Source organism: Piliocolobus tephrosceles, chromosome 8 (genome assembly GCF_002776525.5).
Source record: "Piliocolobus tephrosceles isolate RC106 chromosome 8, ASM277652v3, whole genome shotgun sequence".
Lineage (NCBI taxonomy): Eukaryota > Metazoa > Chordata > Mammalia > Primates > Cercopithecidae > Piliocolobus > Piliocolobus tephrosceles.
In genome coordinates, this window is record NC_045441.1 from 79,689,953 (window position 1) to 79,704,230 (window position 14,278).

General features: G+C 41.0%; 2 protein-coding genes across 6 annotated transcripts in view; one reads left to right on the forward strand and one right to left on the reverse strand.

Annotated features, from left to right (window-relative positions):
* Positions 1 to 392: 392 nt before the first annotated feature.
* RBM48 (RNA binding motif protein 48) lies at positions 393 to 9,804 on the reverse strand. Of its 2 annotated transcripts, XM_023226741.2 has the most exons (5): positions 9,608 to 9,804; positions 8,861 to 9,051; positions 5,956 to 6,101; positions 3,256 to 3,824; positions 393 to 1,066 (listed from the first exon to the last, which is right to left on the reverse strand). In XM_023226741.2, exons 1-5 carry the CDS (start codon positions 9,716 to 9,718, stop codon positions 980 to 982), a joined length of 1,104 nt encoding a protein of 367 aa, XP_023082509.2. In that variant the 5' UTR covers positions 9,719 to 9,804; the 3' UTR covers positions 393 to 979. The 2 variants fall into 2 exon arrangements, with proteins under 2 accessions (XP_023082509.2, XP_026304959.1); XM_026449174.1 differs by lacking the exons at positions 5,956 to 6,101; positions 9,608 to 9,804 and having other exon boundaries at positions 8,861 to 9,000.
* Positions 9,805 to 10,007: 203 nt separating this feature from the next.
* PEX1 (peroxisomal biogenesis factor 1) overlaps positions 10,008 to 14,278 on the forward strand; it is a 43,319-nt gene continuing 39,048 nt past the window's right edge. For 2 of the 4 annotated variants that reach the window (XM_023226737.1, XM_023226739.1), the window contains exon 1: positions 10,008 to 10,226. In XM_023226737.1, the coding sequence (XP_023082505.1) occupies positions 10,098 to 10,226 (129 nt within the window). In that variant the 5' untranslated portion in view covers positions 10,008 to 10,097. The remainder of the gene's footprint in view (positions 10,227 to 14,278) is intronic. The other 2 variants (XM_023226740.2, XM_023226738.1) reach the window with 2 other exon arrangements.

Here is a 14,278-nt window from a genome sequence, read left to right on the forward strand (position 1 = left end):
TGGATCACTTGAGCCCAGTTCAATACCTGCCTGGGCAACACAATGAGACCCTGTCTCTACTAAAAAGAAAAAGAAAATGGAGACAACCTAGATGTACTGAAATTTCCAATTATGTGACCCACTGACAGAAAAAAGTGTGGATATGCCAGAAACAGTAACAGAAGTCTAGAATTTATAAATACTGATTTATTTTTGGATTGCCACAGGTCAAGCAAATTCTTCTTAAAAGTTAATTAAAGCATATAAGATTCTAATTTCAGCTTTGTTCTAATAGTTAATCTACTTTTTACCTCACAGAATTGTCTTGATTTTGAAACCCTGGCATTCGGAAACATCCTGACTTCTAGTGTTTCAATGGCTCATTCAATACTTGTATTATAATCAGAAACAGATGCTGGTTGCCTATCTTTATTGTAGTTTCCATATTTGCTTCAATTAATTTACATATAATTACTGTACATGAGAGGTAATGTTATGACAAGAACAGTTTCTGCAACATTAAGTATGGGTCAAAAAAAAAAGAAACGGGCCAGGTGTGGTGGCTCATGCCTGTAATCCCAGCACTTTGGGAGGCTGAGGTGGGAGGATCACGAGGTCAGGAGTTCGAGACCAGCCTGACCAATATGGTGAAACCCCATCTCTACTAAAAAAGCACAAAACTTGGCCAGGAATGGTGGTGTACGCCTGTAATCCCAGCTACTCAGAAGGCTGAGGCAGAAGAATTGCTTGGACCCGGGAGGTGGAGGTTGCGGTGAGCTGAGATCACGCCACTGCATTCCAGTCTGGGCAAAAGAGCAAGACTCCACCTCCCCCCCACAAAAAAAGAAAGAAATGACTTTAGACAAATAGCTTGAATGAAATTACAAAGAGGAGTGCGTTAAAAAATACCAGCAGTAAAATCTCTAGAAGAATTAAAATGACAGGCTAAAAATAAATAATAAATGTTCTTTTCAGGAAGTACTAATTTGCTGCTGGCACTCTATATTCTTCTTCTTTGTTTTAATGGATGACTTGTATGTACATCTTCCGGCTTGTCCTCTGGACGCTTTGGCACAGATGAAATTACCTAATTTAAAAAAAAGAACCATTAAAATTTAGTTTCTATAGCACAGGAGTAAAGCTATTAGAAGAGGTACGACTACATCCAATAGTTCAATCCTTGATGCGGCTTTTGAGGCAGAGTTGGCTTAAGTTCAAGGTACAGCCTATGACCTAGGCACAGAGTGAAGTTTTCTGTTCAAACACTGATGACAGTAAAATTTCTAAAGCTATTTAAAAAGAAAAAAAATTTGGAGGAAGAAAAGTGAACATATGCTCCACTTTAACATTCCTTTATAGATCTAAAGTCACTTGTTATATTACAGATTCAGATAGATATCCTGGTTTTGCATTCTTGAAACACTGATAATGTCTGATAGATTTGGGGGGATGAAAACATTTGGAGAAATGAGCAGGAAGCAGTATAATCCTCAATTTCCTAGGAGAAAAAGGAAAGGCAAACACACTATCAGAAAGAGTGTACAAAGAGTGTACAATAAGCCAAAGCAAAGAGTCTTCATTTGAAATGGAAAATTATTAGAAACTATAGTAAACTGTATTTAACTTTTTTTATTGTTCTACTATTTCTGGACCTAGAATTTGGACTTCACACATTTTTCTTTAAAATGTAATCAGCTCTGGCTGAGACAGCTGCGTATCTATGTCTATGCCTCAGTTCAGCTGCAACTGAAGGAAGGAAGGGTGGAAGCACAAACTGAAAACATTTTTTTTTTTTTTTTTTTTGAGACAGGGTCTCACACTGTCACCCAGGCTGGAGTGCAGTGGCATGATCTTGGCTCACTGCAACCTCCGCCTCCCATACTCAAGTGATCCTTCCACCTTAGCCTCCCAAGTAGCTACAAGAGTGCACCACCACACCTGGCTAATTTTTGTATATTTATGGTAAAGATGGGGTTTCATCACATTGGTCAGGCTGGTCTCAGACTCCTGGGCTCAAGCAGTCTGCTCACCTCAGCCTCCTACCTCAGCCTCCCAAAGTGCTGAGATTATTGGTGTGAGCCACTGTCCCCAGCCTAAACTGAAAAACTAAAGAAGGCTTCAAAACTGCCCACAGATTTTAATTATTATTAAATAATGCCTCTTTAATCAGATGTTTTTAGGTAAAAAATGTACATATAAGAAATTAAGCTACCTGAGCCTCCCTTAATCACATTGTAAAATATGAGTAAAACTATGTGAAAAGCACTTTCTGCATCTTGGAGTAAGTATAAGAGAATGTCATAACCCTCAGTTTATGATTTGTAACAGTAGCCCCTACCCCTATTCCACAAAAAGGTGTCTTTCGAAAGTTAATTCAGATGTTAACTTTATTTCTGCTTAGGAAATGGAAAACGATTATATAAATGACATAAAAAAAAAAAAAGACTACCTAGGCAGCACAATCTGATCCTGATCATTTAAGAAGTCTACATTTGAGGCTGGGCACGGTGGCTTATGCCTGTAATCCCAGCACTTTGGGAGGCTGAAGCAGGTGGATCACGAGATCAGGAGATCGAGACCATCCTGGCTAATATGGTGAAACCTCATCTCTACTAAAAAATACAAAACAGTTTCCCTGGCACGGTGGCAGGCACCTGTAGTCCCAGCTACTCGGGAGGCTGATGCAGGAGAATGGTGTGAACCAAGGTGGCAGAGCTTGCAGTGACCATAGATCCTGAGCAACAGAGTGAGACTCTGTCTCCAAAAAATAAATAAATAAATAAATAAATAAAGTCTACATTTGAAATGCATACCTAGAGGCCCAATTTTTAGAAATCTCACCTTCTATTGCTCTTTATCACAAAAACAAATTAAGCATTTTTAATTTGATATAAACAGTAATAACTCTAAATTTGAGAGAAATGGAATTTTCCTTCTCAACTTTGGCTCATACTAGAACTACTTGGGGAGCTTTTAACAAAAATGGCAGGTCTGGGCACCACTCTCACAGATTGATTTAATTGGCTGAAACCACTGCTTTAATATTTTGTAACTACAGTGATATAAAATGTCTGTTCATTGTTTAAAGCAAGTGTTAACAGTTCAAAGCAAATAAAATGTTAGCCAAATTCAGTTATTTCAACAGAGAACTATAGAAAAACACATCAAAAAACTAAAAAGTGAAAAAAATTACAATACTATTATTCCCACAAATAATTCCCTATTTAGTCCTATAACCAAATCGTCTCTTAGAACAGTTTTTAAAAATAACCTTACCTCTTTAAGTTTATTCCGAATTAAATTCGCAGTTGTATTCAATGAGTCATCGTGCATATCCACTTTAGACATGTCTGGTAACAGAGGTCCAATCATAACCGCATTACTACCTGAGTTTGTTTCAAGAAAAGTTCCAAGTTTACGATCATCTTCTCTTCTTCTTTTGCGTTCCTGCAGTTGTGTCGTCCTAGGCATAAATCTGTCAACTGCCTCTGAAGACGTAATAGCCTTTTGTGCACCAGGGTAGGCCACTGAGTTCTTAAAAGTGTTTATCTGTGTTTTCTGCAAAGAGTCATTGTGGTTATAATGCCCCATTGTTTTATGATGATTTCTACCATCCTTAGAGGAGTTTGATGCTCTGTCAACATGCCCCCTGGATGAACACATACATTTTGAGGAGAAATAACATAAAGGCAATTCACAGGAATACGGAAGATAAGGATTTGAGTTCCCTGCAGAAGTGTTCAAAGCAGCTTTACAAAATCCAGACATCTCTGAGTGGAAGTCTTGTCTAAAATCCTCTGTGTCTTTATGCTCTGTAACCAATTTCTTCTTTGTCACGTAATGGTCTTTATATTACAATTTAAAAGTTGAGGGAAAGAGAAACATAAGTGGTTAATTTATTGTTTTCATCATTGAGAATCATATAATTTTTAAAAATCACTTAAAAATGTTAACAAATTATACTCCAAAAAAATTGTTTCTTGAGAAGGGAATATATTCACATGGTTTAAAACCTAAAATGGATAAAAAGATATACAGCATCAAGTGTCACCCTTTCCTTGCTCTCCATGGGTCTGGTTTCATCCCCATAAGTAATCACTATTGTTTTTTATTTATCTGTTCAGTAAGCTTTACTTTGCCGTCTCCTTTCTCCCATTCTTTTTCTCCCCACTAAGAAAGGTAAATGTAATATCCATTTCTCTGCACCTCTGCATTTTCCATTTCACTGCAGATCTTATATAAGGTTTTCCATCATTATACAGAAAGTTTTTTTTTTTTTTACAATTTCAGAGTATTCCACTATCTGGATGTATCATGCTCCTTAGCTTCTGTTTGTTAGTTACTAAAGAAAGCACTATGCTTGTCCCATTTCTAGGGCTGGCAAGGGCCTCTTCCCTGGTTTACTCTCCCAAAAGCAGTCTACAACATGGAGTGTGGAAGATGTGGTAGAGATGAAATTGGCTATGTGTTGATGATTGTTAATGTTAATATTAATACATGGGAGATGTGTTAACTTAGTCTCTCTGCCTTTGTGTTTTGAAATTTCCAGGTCGGGTGCAGTGCCTCATGCCTGTAATCCCAGCACTCTGGGAGGCTGAGGCAGGTGGATCACGAGGTCAGAAGATCGAGACCATCCTGGCTAACATGGCAAAACCCCGTCTTTACTAAATATACAAGAAATTAGCCGGGCGTGGTGGCAGGCGTCTGTAGTCCCAGCTACTCGGGAGGCTGAGGAAGAAGAATGGCGTGAACCGGGGAGGCGGAGCTTGCAGTGAGCAGAGATCACGCCACTGCCCTCCAGCCTGGGGGGCAGAGCAAGACTCCGTTTCAAAATAATAATAATAACTTCTATAATAAGAGTTTTTGAAAAGTAAGACCAAGTATACAAACGCGTCGCACAGATGCTAAAATGCTGATGAAAGAGAGCTTAACTGAAGTGTCCAAGGCCAAACAAGTCAGGTTTAATTCTGAGGTCAGCAGCACGGCAAAAAGATCTTAAGAGGAAGGGGAGCAAATAATGAAGATAATCCTAGGCTGTCACACCAACACTGAGATGATTAAAGCAGTTAAAAAGTAAGCTCTGGAGAAAGAGTCCAAAGCTTGGGTTTTAATCCTTATTTTTGTCCTTAATTCATCTCTAATAATATAGGCCGGTCACAAACTTTCTGAGACTTAGTTTCCTCACCAAGAAAAATTAGGACACAGGTCAGATAAGGTCAAAGGTCTTTCTCCACATTAATACTTTATAATTTCCTTTGTCATACAAACACGTAAGTTTTCCTGGTGCTATTTATTATCTTACAAGTTAGAGTTCAATGGATACAGATGACTGGGGATTCTCAACAGCTCTCTTGCCAGATTTCTGAGTAAGTTTTCCAAGAGTTTTCCCACTTTATTTCTCTCTACCACTATCTGGTAGAAGGGGCATATGGGGGCATTTAGTCAATTGCTGGTCAAAAGTAAAACTTCTCCATGATTAGCAGTGACAACTAGTCTGCAAATCATAACTGCTTCTCACCGCATTCTGGTCAAAGCCTTAATTCCTTAGCATGGGATACAAGGCTCTTCATGATTCACTTCTTATCCACTTTTCTAAACTTATCTCTCACTGAAAACTTTGAGCTTTGGTTATACTGTATTAACTAAAGTTCCTTAAATGCATGATGCTCATTTATTCCTCTACACACTTAAACATCCTGCCTGGCTTGCCTTTCCTTCTTTTCCTCTCCCTTTTAGTTAATGTCTACTTATCCTTCAAATTTCAGCCACTTCTCACATACTGTAGGAAGTCTTCCATGAACCAACATTTCTCCCTTCTCAACCCAGATTATGTAGTGTGCTGCAGAGAACCCTTACAGTTACTGAATACTGTGATGCTTTACTTGCCTCTCCTCCCACTAGCCTAGGAATTGCATGATGACACACCTGGCAGAGTGCCTGACATACAGGAGGCATTTAGCAATATGCTTTCCATACCTTTATTTTCAGTAGTTTTTACTACATATGCCTTCCGCACTTGTAGTTTTTTTCTAGTTTCTTCAACTGTTTCAAATTCTGGCGCATAGCACACATGAAGCAATCCACCAAAGAAACTCTGTTCATCCATTTTTCTCTTGGCTGTCCTGAATGGAAATACAAGATAGCATGGTTTTTTAATCTAGATTTACTTGGGATGAAAGCTTAACTAGTATACAATATCTGGATCTAAAAAGCAAAGTCCAACTTTTGCTACGTGTATACATATCCTGTGGATTAGGAATTAAGATGCTCTGCTTGTGGACAGTATTCATCCCATTGTTTGAGTATGTATTTAGAGCCTCCCCTCTTCTTCCCTGCAAGCCTCTTTGTTCCCTAGTCTTTAAACAACTAAGGACCCAGATGGTTGGCCTGAAGTATGTAAACTGTGGTCATAAAATAGAGCTTTTCTCTGTGGCCCTGAAGAGTTACTTCATACCCAATTAAGCTTTTTCAGCACAACGTATTTCTGTAATGGGATTCATGCCTTAAAAATCAGATGAAAAATACTATAATCATAAAACGTTCAATAACTGAGGAACTATTAAACATGTAACAATGAGAAAATGAGAAGAATGTTATTCAGTCAATAAATTCTTACTAAACATCTATGATTGGCCAGGTACTACAATAAATTTAACTACTTCTGTATCCAGGGATGATGATAAATACTTGTTGAGATTTTACCTTATGCCAGGCAATGTCATAAGTGCTTCACTTGATTTAACACCTAACAACAACCCTGTAATGAAACAGAAGCACTGGGACATTACATAACTTAGCCATGCTCATACTCTGGTTTGAGGAGCAAGGATTCAAATCCAGATATCTTACTTCAGAGCCTATTAGACTAGGCACTTTGGAAAACAGAAAAGCTCGAGAAAATATTTCTCTAACCATGGGAGCTGGCAGGTTGGTTAAGAAAGTGAGATTACATATAACAGCAGCCTGAGAAAACCACACATGACCCAGTAAAATCAAGTGCTTTTGTGGTAGATTATGAGTTCTACTGATAGCACAAGAAAGAAAATATGAATTATAACAGCCAGAGAAGGATGGGTCTCAGAGCAGATTAGTGAGGAGAACAGAGATCAACATAAAAATAGATAAGGCATTGCATACTTCAGCCTTTTTGGAGCAGAGGTTTATGTCACGTAGAAGGCCGGAAAACACTGAGTCAATCTGCAGAAAGGAGTAACAGTAGAAACCACAATAGCTAATGCTTACTGTATTCTGACCAGGAGTCACTCTGCTAAACCCTTTATATGGATTATCTCATTTCATCCTCATACAACCTCAAGAAGTAGATAGGTCCCTTTACCATATACATTTTACAGAACAGGAAAAACTTAAACAGGTTAAATAACTTGTCGAAGATCACAAAGCTAGTAAGCAGTGGAACTGGAAAACTTACTCCAAACCCAACATTTTTTTTTCTTTTGAGACACAGTCTCACTCCATCACCCAGGATGGAGTGCAGTGGTCCATAAATGACTCACTGCAACCTCCACCTCCTGGGCTCAACTGATTCTCCCACCTCAGCCTCCCAAGTAGCTGGGACTACAGGAATGCACTACCACGCCCACCTTGATTTCTGTATTTTTAGCAGAGATAGGGTTTTGCCATGTTGGCCAGTCTGGTCTTGAACTCCTGGGCTCAAGCTGTCTGCCCACCTTGGCCTTCCAAAGTGCTGGGATCAAATTCAACTTTTTTGTCTTTTCTTTTTTTTTTCTGGGACAGTCTTACTCTTCCCAGGCTGGAGTGCAATGGCATGATCTTGGCTCACCGTAACCTCTACTTTCTGGTTTCAAGTGATCCTTGTGCCTCAGCCTCCCCAGGAGCTGGGATTAAAGGCTTGCACCAACACAGCTGGCTAATTTTTGTATTTAGTAGAGTCAGGGTTTCACCATGTTGGCCAGACTGGTCTTGAACTCCTGACCTCAGGTGATCCACCTACCTCCACCTCCCAAAGTGCTGGGATTACAGGTGTGAGCCACATGCCTGGCGTCAAACCCAAATTTTTTCCTTTTTTTTTTTTTTGAGACGGAGCCTCGCTCTGTCATCCAGGCTGGAGTGCAGTGGTGTGATTTCTGCTCACTGTAATCTCCATCTCCCGGGTTCAAGCGATTCTCATGCCTCAGCCACCTGAGTAGCTGGGACTACGGGTCCGCACCACCACACCTGGCTAATTTTTGTATTTTTAGTAGAGCCGAGGTTTCCATCATGTTGGCCAGGCTGGTCTTGAACCCCTGACCTCAAGTGATCTGCCTGCCTCAGTCTCCCAAAGTGCTCTGATTACAGGCATGAGGCGTGAGTTATTGGCGCCCAGCCCTCAAACCCATTTTTTTTTTTTTTTGAGATGGAGATCCCCTCTTGTTGCCCTGGCTGGAGTGCAATGGCGCAATCTCGGCTCACTGTAACCTCTGCCTCCTGGGTTCAAGTGATTCTCCTGCCTCAGCCTCCTGAGTAGCTGGGATTACAGGTATGTGCCACTAGACCCGGTTAATTTTGTATTTTTAGTAGAGACCGGGTTTCACCATGTTGGCCAGGCTGGTCTCAAACTCCTCACCTCCTGATCCGCCCGCCTCGGCCTCCCAGAGTGCTGTGATTGCAGGCGTAAGCCACCGCGCCTGGCCAAACCCAACTTTTACTCTACCACGCTACAGGACATTAAATTGTTAAGCATGGGAATGATGTGATGGATACAGTGTTTCAGTAAAGTTAACCTGTAAAAAGGCTGGAGGAAGACATGCTAGATTACATTTTGGGGTAATTCAGATATGAATGAGGGAAACTTGGGGCCAAAATGACAGAAATATGAATGGAAGAAATGAGGAAACGAGTCATTGCTTAACTTGCACCTTACCTTGCACTTTGTAAGTTCATAAATTTAATAAGATAAACTTCAGTAAAGTCTTCTGCTGGGTATTCATCTAGAGCATTGTACTGTTCAATTGCACCATATAAAGCGAATCGCTCAACTAATTCCTTCATGACTCCCACAGCAGGAACTCCTTGTATTAATAAGTACTGAGATTCCAAATTGATTGTATATACCTGAAAGAAATGCAGAGTTATTAAACGTATTTCGCAAATAAGCCTAGGATGACTCTGCCTCTTTTTTTTTTTTTTTTAAACAGAACTTTGAAAACAAGAAATAATCTGTTCAACTCAGTCAGCAAAAAACACAAAATGAAATTTCTGCCGTTCCCTCTGCATAAAGACTAACAGTCCATGTGAGAGGCTACCTAAGGCATATAACAGACTACCTTCAGTCGACATTTTTTTCCAGAAATTGAGTCGGCAGAAGTCACTGGGAACAACCACTCAACGAATATTCACTGAGTGCTTACCTGTGCCAAGTAGTACTGTAAACACAGAAGATCCAATGACTAAAACCAAGCCCTATTCTCATGGAGTTGATGTTCTAATAGTTGACCAAAAGGGTCGTGAGAATCTTTGGTACCTGGCCCAGGGTTCTTCATGCTAGCTCTAACTAGCGACAGATCTGACGGAAGCCTTGTCGTGCCTTTATTTCCGTAGGTTAGCCATATGGCGCTAGCGCTCACAAAAAGCTACCGAGGAGAGCGAATGAAACCAAAAATCACTTTACCTTGACAGCACGAGGCCGTCGTCCCTCCCGATATTTGGCCCGCGTGTCGCACACCGCCCTCTGGACGTGGTGGTCGAATAAACTCCCTAGCTCCCCACCGCTCGACGCCATCTTGCCTACTTTGATCCTCGCAGGAAGGACAACATCCGCCCTGCTAAGCTCCCTTTTATCCAATAAGACAGCGGGATGAGTTAAGGAGTGTCAGGATTGGCTGGAGAATCGACAGCGTCGGCCATCGTTTCCTGCGTGCGAGGATTTGATGAACGAGGTGCCGCCCCCGAGCGGCTCGGCGGAGAGGAGAGCTGGGTGACAGACGCTTTCTTGTCTCACCCTACTACAGGCTTACGGCGAGACGCGCAGCGGGGAGAGGGGGCGGGGCCGCAGGGGGCGGGGCCGATCGATCTCCTCCGGTTCCGACGTCCTCGGCCTGCTGGGTCCCGTGTCCTTTGCGGCGCTAGAGTGGGCAAACCCAGAGCGACGCTTCGGGACGATGTGGGGCAGCGATCGCCTGGCGGGTGCTGGGGGAGGCGGGGCGGCAGTGACTGTGGCCTTCACCAACGCTCGCGACTGCTTCCTCCATCTGCCGCGGCGTCTCGTGGCCCAGCTGCACCTGCTGCAGGTAACGTGCTGGCCCCGGGCCACCTGATCTTCATCCTGGGGTCGGACAAGGCCGAAGCCTTTCAGGGACGCGGCGGGACACCGGCTGCCACCCGGACGCCGCCGAGGCGCGCAGAGATCAGGGTCCCTCGACGGCAGGGCCCTTCTGGGTAGTCTCTGCGTCCCGCAAGTCCAGTGCAGCCCTGGGCTCGTCTTATCCCAGGTCTTTTCACTTGGTGAAACTGGGCCTAGAATTGTCCTAATATTCTACCACTGTTTTTATAAATATTCCTCATTCCAGGCTGGAAAAGTTCCTGAGAAGTGGTTTGTTTTTATTATTTTAAAAGGTGTTTTTCTTGCCAGTCATTTCGTTATCTGCGCTGCTGCCGTCCGGGCCGCGAGAGGGAGGCGCGGAGTTGTTGGTGGAGCCCCTGTCGGTCCCCGGGGACTGAGCACCGCGTCCCATGAGCGGGAAAGCTTAATACAGTGATGGTTCTGCCCTGCCTCCCTGACCCTCGGAACACAGCTGTAGTGTGTCAGGAACACATAACCTAGTTAAGATCACTTGAAGCTCTGCGATCAGTCGCCCTTCTGGACGTTGTGGTTGGGATGTTTCACAGTTCTAACTACCGGTGGAGATACAGCGTCCGTATTTCCATAATTAAAAATAGAGGCACATGGTCTCACGAGTTTGAGTGTGGTTATGGGGGCAAAAGGACGGCGTATTTGAAATCTTCATAAATCCTGGATGCATGGTACCCACCAGTGGCTAATCTATGCAATGAATAAAGAGTTTGAAATAATTTCAAGCATCCCTTCTTTCCACTTGAATTACTTCTCCATTCCTAGGGGAAGATTTTTTTGGTCCATTGAAAACATGAGTTCAGCAGAATCCTCCTATCATCGTCGTTATTATTTTTTACTACTAAGTAGACAATCTTTTGGTTTTTGATGGGCTTTATGGTTAGAGACAAATCAGTCACTGTCACCAAGTTCCAGGTAGAAGTTGATTCAGTGCTCTGTCAGCTTCGATGGGATTTTCCAACATATTTTCAAATCTGCTCATGATAGTAGGAATGCTTTCTTACAGTAACTCTAATTTGATCCTAAGATGTAGTTGTTACCTTACATTCATGAGTGTTTAAGAATTTAGTGGTCTTGATCTTTGTTTTAAATTTTGAGCCTTTGAGAAGTATTTATAAGAATTAATTCATGTTACCTTACATTTGCCACTTTAAGAATTTAGTTGTCTTGATCTTGTTTTAAATTTTGAGCCTTCAAGAAGTACTTATAAGAACTAATTCATGCGTATCTTTTTGAAATGTAAATGTCTTTAGCCCTGGAACAAATTGCTGTTTCTGTTCAGCCCATATTAGCAGAATAGGTCAACTTTGCTTTCTAATTATCAATGTAATAAGTTTATGACTTTATAGATTCCATAAATCTATACATTTATTTCTTGATGAATTATATAAATTTATATAATTTATGTTTTGTAGAAAATTTGGAAAACATGGAAAATTGTTAACAGGAAAATACCATAATCCCAGAACTTAGAGGTGACTAATGTTGACAGTTTGGATCAAATCTTCCAGTTTTGTTTCTAATCTTCATTTTTAACAGAAATGAAGTCCTATATACACACATACAGTTTTGTGTCCTAGTGTTTTTATTTAATGTTATTATGAGTGTTTTATTTTGTTAAAAGGTCATCATTTTAAGTTGTTAATTAGTATTCTAGCACAAATTTGCCATAATTTATTTAATTGTTCACTATGATTGACTATTTAGATTGTACTTAATTTTTAGGCATTAGAAGTGATAAACTATATTTTAATCAAACGTTGAAAATAACACATCTTTGTTTAGAAAACATCATTTTTTCTGGTTGTCTAAGATAGATTCCCAGAATTCTTGGGTCAGAGGCCATAGATAATTATGAAAGCCGAAAAGTTCACAAGTTGGGAGTTAATACTTGAATTACTTTATTTGGGGTGAAACATTGGGTACATAATACAGATCATGCAGTAATGGAAGAGGGGTTGGAACAATGGTTTTCTGGCCTATGTCAGACTTACTTTGAAGCTTTTAAGAATACAGATGTTCTGTTGGGAGGCCGAGACGGGCGGATCACGAGGTCAGGAGATCGAGACCATCCTGGCTAACACGGTAAAATCCCGTCTCTACTAAAACTACAAAAAAAAAAATTAGCTGGGCCTGGTGGCGAGCGCCTCTAGTCCCAGCTACACGGGAGGCTGAGGCAGGAGAATGGCGTGAACCCAGGGGGCGGAGCTTGCAGTGAGCCGAGATCGCGCCACTGCACTCCAGCCTGGGCGACAGAGCGAGACTCGGTCTCAAAAAAACAACAAAAAAAAGAATACAGATGTTCTGATCAACCCTCTGACCTATTAAATCAAAATCTTAGGGAATGACTTTAGGCATCTCTAATTTTAAAAAATTTATTCAGGCTACTTGGATGCACAAAAGAGTTGAGACCTACTGTCCTAGAATCATAGAATGTTAATGACCATAGAGACCTTAAGCATCTAGGTTATTTCTGTATGTTTACACGTAAGGAAAAATGGCATTCCTAGGCCAGTACCATTGCCATGCAGCTAATTTGCCCTCTTGTCTATAGCTCACTCTGCGTCACCCAACCTACCCTTCTCACTGTTTCTTCTATAACCAATCTCCTTCGCACTTCTGTTCTCTTACTCATGCCATTCTTCCCTCAGTCATTTTTCTTCCTTCCATACAAATTCCATGTCTTTGAAAAGAGCATAATCCTACATCTCCCACATAGCTTTCCAATTCTCTGTTGCCCACGTTTGTCTCCCTTTCAATACTTCTCTATTGTGTTACGTGACACATCACATTTGATATACTTTGTTCTGTGTTTCGAGTATTGTATTCTCTTGTTTACTCAAGTCGTTATTTCGGGACTGACTCCCCAGTAGATGCTTTAAGTCAGGATTTCTCAACCTTGGCACTGTTGACATTTTGAGCTGGATAATTTTTTGTTTTGGGGGCTCTCCTGTACATTTTAAATGTTTAACAGCACCCTTGGTCTCTATCCAGTAGATGCCTGTACTGCCTACCCCTATTTGTGACAACCAGAAAGGTCTTCAGACATTGTCAGATGTCTACTGAAGGACAAAATCACCTCTGGTTGAGAACCACTGCTTCAACTAAGTTACCTTCTCTGTACTCAGAACTTGATGTGATTGCAACAGAGAGAGAGGATTCATATACACAGTGGATGCAAACGAACCTAAATCACCATTCGGATATGGCCACACAATTTTCATTTCCCTTGTGTTAGCAAGAGATACCCCAGGCTTTGGACCTGGACATTCCTAAGGCATTCCGACGGATGGTTTTACCTGCAGATTTCCTGGTAATACTGATACCTCAGTTTGAGTCGAAGAAGATCAATTAATTGATTGATTTGATTTGACTCCTGGAAAAGAGGCTCCTTTCTAGCTGTCTCTTTCTTCTCTTTACCTGAATAGCCAGGGCTCTGTGGTTCAAGTGAAGTATTTTGACATAAAAATTAGAACATTGGTCTGCAAAGTTTGCTAAATCTAACTGAGCACATATTATGATTTTATGGACATGGTTACTCCTTTTTGACCAAATAGATAATTAGAAGTATTTTTCCTCCTCAATAATGTTCATTTCTCCTTTTTTTCAGAGAGCTGGTAGAGTTTCCTTTTTTTGATATTTCAGGGCATCTCTCATATTTGCATCTCTTAAGTTTCTTCATATGAAGTAGAATTGATCTGGATTATGTATTGCTGACTCTGATGAAAACCCACAGAGAGTATCTGGGACTTGATCACCTTCATTCATGTAATAGCCCACACAGTTACAGCTGACATAGTAACTGAAGACTTTTGATTCCAAAGCTAGGCAAAATACACTCAGTTGAAAGAATTTGTCAGCCAGAACAGTTGGACTGTTTTGTGAAAATTGTGAGAAAAATTACACAACTAAATGATACATGATGATGGCTTTCTTAAATATAAAATTGTAATAATGTGTTTAATTTCCAGTACATGATACTGTCCCAGA

Bases quoted from the DNA above. Each gene is read 5' to 3' on its own strand.
- RBM48 (XM_023226741.2), bottom strand. From the start codon at position 9,718: ATGGCGTCGAGCGGTGGGGAGCTAGGGAGTTTATTCGACCACCACGTC. The intron at 6,102-8,860 runs GTAAGGTGCAAG...ATTTCCATTCAG, and splicing joins ATGAACTTACAAAGTGCAAG to GACAGCCAAGAGAAAAATGG. The intron at 1,067-3,255 runs GTAAGGTTATTT...TTTTTAAATTAG, and splicing joins TTCGGAATAAACTTAAAGAG to GTAATTTCATCTGTGCCAAA.